This window comes from Falco rusticolus, chromosome 4 (genome assembly GCF_015220075.1).
Source record: "Falco rusticolus isolate bFalRus1 chromosome 4, bFalRus1.pri, whole genome shotgun sequence".
In the NCBI taxonomy this organism is placed as follows: domain Eukaryota; kingdom Metazoa; phylum Chordata; class Aves; order Falconiformes; family Falconidae; genus Falco; species Falco rusticolus.
Window position 1 is genome coordinate 82,896,062 of NC_051190.1, and position 11,860 is coordinate 82,907,921.

The following is an 11,860-nucleotide window of genomic DNA, read 5'->3' on the forward strand; positions in this document are numbered from 1 at the left end:
GTCTGCTAACAAACATTGAAAAGAGCTCCAATATTTCAGTACTTGTGTTCCATAGTCCTGTACGTGTAAAACTTCAGACATCTTGATTTCATATAAAGAATAAGAGCAGGTAGTACAAGCACCAAGTTATTCCGTCCAACCTATATTTAATTCATTATGCTTGTTAGCAAAAATTAAGAAATGTAACTGCAGTTGTGTAGAAGACACAACAAATAACATAAATTATGTCCTTTATGGTGCTGAACTAGATTCTACATGATATAGAATTCAGCATTATTATACAGGTTAGATATTTTTTGCTAACGATTCTGTAAAATGGAGAAAGAGAGAGACTTCAGTATTGAAGTACTCATTTACTTGCTATGGCGAGAAAAATGTAATGCATGGAACAAAGCCCACTTACTTTCATTTCAGCTCGTAATGCACAGAAAATGGTGTATGCTATCTAGATTTAATTACAAATGTAATATCTAAAGGTGGTATTATGGTCATAAGCTCCTTATTTCATAATCTGTCTCTTGATTTAACTCAGCCAAGTTGAGCTGGAATAGCTAGGAATTTGAAAAATGCCTACAAATAGAATAGTTCATTATTATTTTTTTAATATTAATTCCAGGGGACAAAAAGATTACAGTAACTGTTTAGTACTGCAGTATTATGCTATATATCTGATTTATTTTCAGAGATGAAGAAGGGGCAGAACACCTACGGAAGCGTAACATGAAGTTACCCTTCATGTTTGCCACTGGTGAGGCTGTGTTATATGAGGTGTCTTTCCCTATGTCGAGCCTTATGGATCCCTCTCAGCCGAAGAACAAAAGCACAACAGGAAAAGGAGCCAAAGCAACGCTACACAATGATTCCGTGGACCCAAACTCCCTCTTAGGTGCCATGTTAAGACAAGATGAGTCTGTGTATCTCTGCCCTCCAGCATCACATAAACTTTCCTTTGAGCGGAACTTCTTTGCAGACAGCAGGGATGAACTGGGCAGTGTTGTTAACAGTGGCTGGATGGATAATCTCCTACCTGCTGGAAATCACAACATTCTCAAACGGGAGCTAATGGAGTGTTCCCAGGACAATACTGTTCCGCTTCCTGAAGACAGTGCAGCACTCTTTCAAGATAACAAAACCAGTGATTTGTACAGCATCATGAAAAATCTGGGTATTGACTTTGAAGATCTAAAGTGTATTCAGCAGGATGAGGAGTTTTTTAAAACTGAATTATCTGATGTAGATGATATTGGGGACATCAACATAACTGACGAAATCCTGACTTATGTTCAGGATTCCTTAAATAAGTCTGACTTCTTATATTCAGGCTGTAACCAGCAGCAACCCCTTGTCCAGAATGAAGGCTGCTTGCTACAGCAAGAGTTAGAGCCACATCAACTTCATCAGCACCAGAAACAGCTCATGGAGCAGCAGCAGCAGCAGCAGCAGCAGCAGCTCTGTCAAAAGATGAAACATATGCAAGTCAATGGGATGTTCACAAATTGGAGCTCTGGCACCAGCATGCCTCTTAGCTGCTCACAGCAGCAGCCGCAGCCGCCCCAGCAATATGCATTCCCTGGCATGCATGCCACTACATCCGAGTTCGCTTACAAATCAGAAGTAAACACTTCCCCTTATGCCTGTAGGCAAGAGTTTATTCCTTACAAGCAACCCACAGCAATGATGCCGCAGCTTTCAAATTTTGCTCAGATGGATTTCCCTGTAGCAGGTTTTGACAGATCGACTTACTCTGCTTCTTCCAACCTGGAGGATTTTCTTAGCTGTTTGCAGCAAGTCCCTGAAAATCATGAGTGTGGTATAAACTCTGAGTCGGTTATGCTAACTCCTCAAACGTGCTATGCAGGTGCTGTTTCTATGTACCAGTGCACGCAAGAAGCACAGCCCAGCTGCATGGATCAAATGCAGTATGACCCTATGACGGCAAGTCAGCAAACGTTGTTGAACAAGGTAAGGTAAATGGCATTGCTACGTTGCTTGCATTTTGAATCGTGTTTTTTATTGTTTTGGGTGGCTACCATGACACAGAGTTTGTCATAATTGAATCACTAAGTTTGATGGGTTAGCAATGTGTGAATGTCCTTGCTTTATTTGTTCATTAAGTTGAAGAGAGTTGCATTTGGTTTTATGTACATTTATCCACAGCCTGGTAGCTCTCTTTGGCAGTGGTAAAGCAGGAGCGAACTAGTCTGTTGTACCTACCAGTGATTTTCCCAGCAGGAGCAAAGGAAAAGCAGATTGGTCAAAACCTTGGAATTTGCTTATACACCTTCTTTAGAGGAGTGGAATGATGTCAGTAATATTGTCTGGTACATTAATTTTCATGGAATACACTGTAAGGATCCAGGAAAGTATCTTGGGTTTAAAAGTTACTTGGGTTCTGTAGTTACTCAGATTCTTCACTGATTTTAGGATCACTTCAAGTTCCAGATTATAATAGCACAGAAATAGCATGAAATACTATGAACTATTGCATTTCTACACATAATGATACTGCAAAAATATTTATATATATTGCCATAAGTGAAAGTCACCTTGTTCCTCAAGCTGCTAAGTTGTCTGCTGAAGACGGAAGAGCAGGAAAAAATTATATTCACAATAAATGAGTTGGACCCTTTCACGCCGTGCGAAGGAGGGTGCACAATAAAAGCTATAGAAGAGAGGAGCCTGGCTGTACACACAGACTACAGTTTAAAGCACAGTTCTTCATAGGTAAAATTAACTTAGAAATAAAAAAATTTCTATTACTAAGGCAGTTTCTAATTCTGAATAACCTTTGCTGAAGTACTTTAACTTGTACCATTAATTTCTGTTAATGCTGCTCAAGTACAGAGCCACAAATCTTTTTCTTTTTTTACCTCAATGAGTTAATGTTCTAAAGTACTGATCCTACAAATGCTTGTGCACATGCATAAGCATTTACAGAATTAAAGTACTAATTGGTATTTAACCTACACAAGACAGAGGTGAGGAATGCAAGTAGAACATACCCAGTTTTTCAGTGTGCTCAATACAAGTACAAAACATGTCCTTTTTAAAACTACCTCACTAGTGGCAAAAATACAATTGCAGAATTGCAGAAATTTAGCTAAAATATAGGACAGCTCAACAAGATGAATAGCCTCTGTCTGAGTGCCCAAGGGCTGAAATATCACAAAGTGACTTTGGCAAACTGCAGTGTGCAAGCTTGCACAGTGCTTGGCTGTATGTCACCTGCCTGTGGTCACTGTTAGCAGTTCTTCATAGCGCTTGGTAATAGGGTTGCAAAGTAGTTCCAGCATCATGCAAGTTTGTCCCTATAGTACAGACTTTTTCTTTTCACAGAAGCTATGCTACTGTGATGTATGTTTTGAACAGCCAGTGCATAAGCAATTAGATTTCTTTGATTTTAATGGTTGGTTTCAATTACATTTATTTTGTTGTTATGTTGTCTTAATAATTTTTGTTATACCCCCTTTTTGTTATTTTCTTGCTTACTTTTTCTTTTCATCTGTAAAAAGTTTAATGACTAATGACTAAGCATCTGTGAATGCAATAAATAATCTATTACTTCATATTTACTTAGAATGCTGAGCTGCAGTAATAATATTGCGTTTAGCTTATTTGCCAGAAAAAAAAATAAATTAAAAAAGGCCACTTTGTGAAAAGTTATCCTTACTTAAGTAGTTCAGAGGCAAATCCAGCCCCTCTTGCTATTGTATACCTATGCTGTGTGGATCTGGATAGTGTTGCATGAGCAGAAGCCTAGTGCAGAGCTGATGCTACCTCTGTGCATGTTAGCTTCTGTCTACCTCTGAAGAGAACTGTTGAGCATCTGTCCAAATGATTTTGAGGAGCATGCTTCTTGATGAGATAAGGAAGGATTATTTCCCCAACTCCTTTTGTAAAAAGAATGATCATAGATAGTTGATAGCTCTCCAAGTCCTTGTGGGTCCAAACCTTAGGTATGCCAGCTGGGTGCCATGAGGGGTGGGAAGAGACATAAACGAAGTAGCATTGTCTTTTGCAGCCCATACTGCTAGGTATTGTTCACGTGAAAAAAATCCAACATCTCTTACACCAGACTGTGTTCGGTTTTGATGACTTCTAGTCACATCTGCCAATTAACATTTTTATAGGTAGAGGGGAAAGTAAGGCTCTATATAAACCAAAGTTGTTATGTTAAGTAATGTTTTAATATAGAAATATATTTTTTTGCCTAGAAATGTCATTGCTTCAGAGAAAGATAACCCTATATTTATATATGCTTATATTACAGAAATCGTATTTAGTGTTGTATCAGAAGAGTTAAGAACTTTAACGTATGTTAATCTATGGGAACTAGTAAGTCAGAAGTATAGCTGCTGCACTTGAAGTGATCTTGTAAAATATCACATATGCCAAAGGCATGATTGCAAATAATGTACATTTCTTTATTGTAAATAGGGAGAATGTATCACTGCTTATGATAATAAATTTAAGGTTTGATTTTATTGCTAATTGATAACTTCAGTAAGGATGCCATTAAGCAGATAGGATACTACCATCAGAGCCTATGTTCACACAGCCAATCCAAAGTAGGGCAGTCTTTGTGGCTGGATTTAGCACACTGACAACCCTATCAGCAGTTGGAGTCTGGAGAGAGGACAGATGTTGCTATGCAAGCCATGATTGCTATCCTTTCCTCAGCCTTCTTAACTCCCATCGATTTCTATGTGAAAAGACCAGATGATTAGAAATCCAGAAGGGTCTGTTGTGGTCATCTGCCTTGACCTTCTGCCTAAAAGGTAATTGTGGTAGGATCATAGCCAATGTAGTCTAAAAACACTTTCAAGTGATGGAGAAGGGCAGGAGGGCCTTAGGTAATTTGATTGCTTGTTTAAGGTCAGTATTCCTTTATTAAGTAGGAGAAATCTTACCAAGTGCTAGATTGTGTGTTGAGAACTTTCTTAGAAATGTTAATGAGCGTGCTTATCTTGTTAATGAAGAATATTGAAATAATCTGCTTCTGTCAGAAGTAATCCTAGCTTATGTTATTGTAGCTGTCTGTAAAAGTATGGCAACTTTGATTAAAAACATACTTCACATGGCTGTAGTCTTGTTAAAAACTCAGACAAATTGTACAGTTAGCCAAATGTCAGTGTTTGCATACAAGGAAAACCAGAAGTTTCCAAACCCCAGCATATTTTGATAGATGTTTTTATGTTATATGTTTTATGATGTACGTTTTTAAGGACAAACCTTGAATGAATGGGTACTTACAATATGAGCTACTCCCGAAGAGATGGTGGAAGTGTTTAAAGTACTTGTATTTTTACGCCTGACTGAATGGAGTATTTTGTAGATAAAGTGACTTTTCCATAGCATGACAGGAAGCGTTACATCAGATGATTAAAATAACCTTATGAATAATTATGTCAAGACTGATGAAAGCAATTCATTGCTTTTGCTTGGCATTGTTAATATGGAGACCATTTGTCAAAAAAGCCCACCCTACAACAGCTCAGCCTTGGATTGAATGCAGTACACTTCAGCTTAGTAATAGGGCTGCATGTGCATTCCTGGAAGAGCTGTAAAGTCTGGATCCCATTGCAGACATGAAAATATGTAAATAGGTTGCTTTTAAAATGTAACAGCTGGATGTGGAAATCAGGAGTGTTCAGTCAAACTGTACTTTCGACAAATGGAAACTGTATTATGCTTTAGGTAATAGCAATGTTTCTTTACCTAGCCAGAAGTAGGACTCCCACTGACTTCAACGTGGGTAGGTTTCACTGATGATTCTGACCCTACTTTAATGCAAATTAACTTCTTATCATTTGTCATTTAAAAAAACTCCCCAAAAACAACAAACCAACCGAAAACATTTTAAAGCTATTCATTGTATTTTAAGATTATTTCATCCCATCTGTGTCTTTAGGAGGATTTTGTAAAATTTATAAATAAATTGGTTTCCCATACTAACCATTTATATTGTCTTTTTTCCTGCCAGTTCCAAAACGGTTTCAATGGAGGAAATGTAAATGAAGCATATCCCTCTCAGCTAGATGTGATCAGTAATGCACAGACTGCCACACATCTTCAGCCTCTTCATCATCCGACAGAACCCAGATCCTTCTCAGATTTGGCATCTAGTGGATTTATGTGATTCAGATCTAGAGTTCCATCTGTGATTTTGTCTGGGCATCAGGATGCCGTGAGGAAAAGCTCGATAAGTCTATCTTTGAGCATCGGACTTTAACTGCTAAATTACATTTTGAGAATATGAGTTTGGTTGCACTATATAGGGGTGGATATGTAATCCGAGACCTGGCTTGTTAGAGTGACCGGTGGCATTTAAAACTTCTGACTAGAAGTATGCATGTGCTGTTTTCCATCGGATTGACTGTGTCATTGTAGTATGGATTACATATGTACTACAGACTATGTCATGCTATACAACATAAGATAAGGCAAATGGTTTTGTTGTTTAGAAAATAATTGGGCACTTTACAAATAGCATCAATGGCACAAGGAAGATGATTTCACATGTGGATTATTTCCAGACTTTATTTTTAAAAACTATTAAAAAGCTCTGAATTCATGAGATTCAAAAGCACTTAATTTTAATGCATACTAAGCTCTTTAATCACTTATTTTATATTTAAATCCTTTTGTTTTAAGTCTCCATTCCTAGCACTTTAATAGAAGGCTTAATACAAGGATATGATATGCAACTTTAGGTTTTCTATGAAACAGATCCCTTTGCATTCCTCCTTTTCTTGTCAACCTTAAGTGCCTCACAATTTAGCTACCTTGTTTCTGATGGGAGCTTATTTTAGCAAAACTCACTATAAATGTCATCCATATTATGTGAACTTTTATCTAACATCTACAGTGCTACTGGCAGTATCTTTTTTTGTTTGTTTTTTTTCCCCCTAAAGATAACTTGTTTAGAGAATGACTTAATTCTTTATCTGTGGATTTGTTACAATATTATCAGGTGTTATTAGTGTTCTTAATTTAGTTCAACTAAAGAGTTTTGGTTTGTTCTATACTGCTTTTCTGCTTTCTTCAGGTAACACAGGGTATATTAAAAAGCAGATTTTGCTGAGGGGGAGGAGCAGATCCTCAGGATTAGTTTTAGATTATTAATGCTGAAAAACATGTGCCTTATCTTGTGTTAAAATGCTCATAATGTTCTTTAGAAATAATACAAGGCTGCTCTATGCAAATATTTTCATTAAAATGGATATTGAAAAGGATTGCATTTTAAATAAGGGGGAAAGGAGTCGCAATAGCGATTGGTTTTGACGTTTACTTTGACTGCAGTTTTCCATGTTCATAGTGGGGAAGGAGTCAGTTTTGGTTTAAACTTTATCCCTAGCAAATTGCACTGCAAAGTACAGAAAGGCTATTCTTTTTATGTGTGTTGGTCCATTTGAAAATCTTTGTGCAAAATATGAAATTGGGAAAAGGAAAAAGTCATTAGAGACGTTCTCCTTGTGATAAGTTTTATTTTCAGGAAAAAAATGCATCCACAAAAATTCTGGGGTTTTGTTTTGTTTTTATCCAAGAGGATTGTTAGAATTGCAGACACCAATTTCTCGTGCAAAATAATAATCTACGTGAAAAATACGTATGTATATGTTCGAAATATTTCATACTCTTGTGTGTTGTATAGTTCATATAGAATAAAATGTCTCTGTAAAATACTTTAAACCAGTTAATTTTAAAGTGTTACATCATTATATGTTAAGAACAATTTTATTACATTTCTTATATATAATATAAAATGCCAATTTAGCCAGTTTGTTTAAAACGGGCAAAAGTAAATTGGATCCCTCCAGATGGTTGTTAATATTGTTTAGTACAAGGACAATCACTTAAAATTGGAATCTTTTCATAGCTGAAACATGCTTTCTTTGAAGAAGAGCATATTTTCTTCCATTCTGTGTGTTATGATATGCTAGGCCAAACTTCTAATTCAATTAGAATTTTTCAGATTAATAACTTCAGCAGTTCTTTTAAGTGAAATTACCATATATGAAAGGGACATTAAGGAAGGAATTACTATTCAGGAAAGCCCATAAAGACACTGTGGGTTGTATTACAAGGTTGCTTTTGTTTCTTAACGTTTCAGATTTTGTTTTCAGCACAAGCCATCAGTAACTAAAATAATTTGAATTAATTTGTGATTGTCATTTTTTTATTGAAGGTCTTGTTTTAAGCCAATATCTGAAACGTCTTCCATATCTAGGTAGTGTATCATGTTTGTGTTTGAACTTGAAAATTGGAAAAATGCTGTAAAAAACCAGAAGGTTCAAAGGGATAATGTAAATTTTACATCTTACAAACCAGTATATATCTTGTTTATGAGTTCAGTTAAACCACATACATATTGTCCTATCACTAAGTGCCCGGGATGCAGTACTACAACTGTGCTGCCCTATTTACTGTAAACAAATTAGTTGTTTATATGCATATCAGCGTATTTTGTGCATTATCTTATGCGTACAACATTGACTGTATTAGTGCACTCTCGTTCTGCACCAAACTGTACCTACAGTGCACAGATATTTCTGAATTGCATCTCTATTAGCCCTTCAGGTCTGTTATAAGTAAGATTATAACCCAGTGTTAGTCAGTATTACTATCCATTTTTGTACAAGTTTTCTAGCTTGTTTTTCTTTCCAATTCTTATCTCTCCTTTGCTATGCCTGCACATACCATGCAATACACCTCTTGTGTTAAAGTATGGTTTTGTAGCGCTCTTGCTCATCTCCAGTAAAGTTTGTAAGACATAATATATGGTAATAAAATCATCACTTGAATGTAGCTGAAATGTATGTTCTTTTACGGCAAAAATGTTTTACTTCAGCAGTATACAAAAAATACATGATCATTCAGTTGCTAAGACCTTTTGAGAGCTTGTCATCTAATAGTTTACAAAACTATTGTTATTTACGTCACTGTGGACTTTGCACTTCTGAATATTAGATGCAAATACAATGTATATAATTTAGTGGTGAACAAATCTGTATTTGTCCATGGAATTAGTATTTTATACTTGCATGAAAATGAGTTTATAAATAAACTGTGTAAATAGTAAGCCACAATTAGCAGTTGGAAGGCTTCTATATTCATTGTTTAATGACAATAAATTCACAGTTGAACAGTACTGAGGCAGGAATAGATTTTTGTATAGATGCTGCTAAAAATAAGCATTTTCTCTTTTGAAATTTGTAGCTGGTCATTGGTGACCTATTCATGGTTTATTGCTATTTCATAAATAGTGATTTTTAAGTTAAGAAAACAATTAGTTTATTTCTAATTACTGATATTACTGTTTCCTATGTGCTATATTGGCATTGCATGATAATATTTTAAAATCAGTTGTTATGCTGAATCAAATGCTTCACTGTAATTTTCTATGCAGTTTACTAGACTTAAAATAGTTCTTTGGTTTAGTGATGTGATGGACAAGAATTTAATTGTTTTCAACTACATTACTATCTTGTAATATATTAAGAAACACGGTCATATCCAGACTCAGTAGTAGGCTCTGAACTCTGTACGTAGGTCCTCTTGTTTACTTTTGTATAGCACAAAAGGACAAGCTAAGATACAAGAGTAGTTCAACAAGGCTGCAAATCTATTAAGTAACATCTGGAAATACGCAATAATATAAGCAACACAGGCCATCGATTTTTGTAGTCTGTTGCATTTATTAAAAGGATACCTTCAAGCCCACATATCAACCTGTTACCAGAAGTGTAAGACCTTACTGTCCAGTTTTGTTTAAATGAGGAAGATATTTTCTTTTGGACTAAGCCATTTGCTTTATGTTTTATGGAAATCCACTTGTATTTCTATTGCAACATAAAAGTTAATCATAGTGGTCCCTAACTTGCAGTAGGTCACTGCATCGTGAGCTCAGGCAGTTTGCTGGTGGAAGTAATCATCTTACTCAAGGCTCTATCAGAGGGAGACTTTCCTAAGTAGCTCTTTTGGAGATGCGTTTTCCTAGTGAGGAGCCACATTTCCCACTCACTTAAACCGAGAGCTGTTTTGTTCTCAGGTGATTTTGTTCACATGAGAACTGACTTATTAAGTTAGGTTAAAGTTACTATCTAGAATAAGAGCCTGATTCCACTGTTAATATATTTATTCTGTTCATTGATTAAATTGACAGATTATCTTTCAGCCTTCTTCCCTCTCTGTATAGGCATCTTTCCCTGCAAGCTGACGGTTCTAGTGCTTAATAAGTAATACTAGACCAAAACAGCTTTAGACATCCAGAATACAAGTTGACATCAAAACCTAATAATGAAAATCCACCCGTCATACACTCTGCATAATCTGAACATTTAATGATTTCCAGCTTGGGCCACTGTTCACTTTTTACCCTTTCATTTGTTACCTCTAGTGAGCAATGCTCATTTTGATTGCTTACCAGGGAAACTGAGCCAGCTCTCCCAAAAAAACCACCGTTCCTCCTCTCAAGCAATTCTGGTGCATTGATTTTTGTGGTAGACCTATGTTTTGTAAATCCTCTGATCTCCTCAAGCTGATCTTCCTGACAAGTAAAGAAGGACCATAATATTGAGGCGCATCAGCATTGAAATGCAAATTTTTCAAAGATTCAACCACAGATAGGAAATCAAAGATGTGATCATTCTATGAGATAATGAGGTTTCTTCTTTATAACCTAACCTTTCTAGTCAGGGTCCAACAGGGAATGTTACTGGCATTAAACAAAGCTATTTACATTTTAGTTTCTGAAGTAGCCAGTCTCTGAGAAAGAGGTTCCTCAACATTAAAGTTATTGTGGTTTTTATAACTTATGCTGACGCCATCAGGCTCTTACTTTCTCTTTAATCCAGACCAGCTGCAAATAAAAGTATAAGCAATATTCAGAAATTAATAACTTCAACAGATTTTTTACACTGTTTTGCAGATAGTGTGTAATGATAACTGTCTGAATGTCTAAAACCCATACAAATAAATTTGCAAAGTTCCATTATATATAAGAAAATATTATGGAAACAGAAGAGGAAGCCTTGAGGAATGGTGGGACTAATTGGAATCCTTCATACTGAATAATAATAGTACTAAATATAACAATTCCTTCTGTATTTACAGAATAACAAGGGAAAAGAGAAACATTTTTGATCAGATTTTCCCCTTTTGCTGACCATTGACACAGAAACTTCCCTCAATGTGGAATAGTGGGCATCTGCTGGTAGGTGGTATGAGCCAGAGGAACTTGGCTCCTTGCTAATAAAAGTGAGAGCCAGATTAGGAACCAGTATAGAATTTGCTTTGTTACACTAGTCAGTGAAGTTTTGAGAGGGAAGTGGAGGAAGAGGCAGGATGGTCTCACCCTTCATGTACTTGAAAGATGTCTGAGGGTATTTGTATTCTTTTATAGATTTCAAATCATTAGGCATACTTTTTTTTTAAAGAGCAGAATTTAAATTTTCAGTCTCTACTTGGCTGCCAGCTACGTAGATTCTTCCATAACCACTCAGTTTCTGTCAACACTGAGCTACTTGTCTACCAAACCCTCAAGAAGTTGCACATCAGGTGTTTCCTGCATCTCTGTGGGGCCCAAACTAGTAAGTGGTTTCAGAACACACTGAAGAAATTTGTCCAACAGAAAGCAGGGCAGAAAGTCTTCTGTCAAAATGAACTAATGGACAAGCAAAACACACAGATTAGCTCCATCCTCTACATTGTTTGGAGTTGGGATGTGAATGAAATCAAGGTCTCTAAAGTGGTTCATAGGATACCCTGAAATGAAACAAACTGTCCTCTTAAATGTTTCCAGTTGGAGAGAGTGACAGATCAAGGGATTTGTATCCTTTAGTCTAGGAACTAGGACATG

General features: G+C 36.2%; 1 protein-coding gene across 1 annotated transcript in view; it reads left to right on the forward strand.

Annotated features, from left to right (window-relative positions):
* Nucleotides 1-7,374, forward strand: part of AHR (aryl hydrocarbon receptor) — a 62,193-nt gene extending 54,819 nt beyond the window's left edge. The window contains exons 10-11 of the mRNA XM_037383435.1: nt 684-1,962; nt 5,984-7,374. Of these exons, the coding sequence (XP_037239332.1) occupies nt 684-1,962; nt 5,984-6,139 (1,435 nt within the window). The 3' untranslated portion in view covers nt 6,140-7,374. The remainder of the gene's footprint in view (nt 1-683; nt 1,963-5,983) is intronic.
* The last annotated feature ends 4,486 nt before the right edge of the window (nt 7,375-11,860 follow it).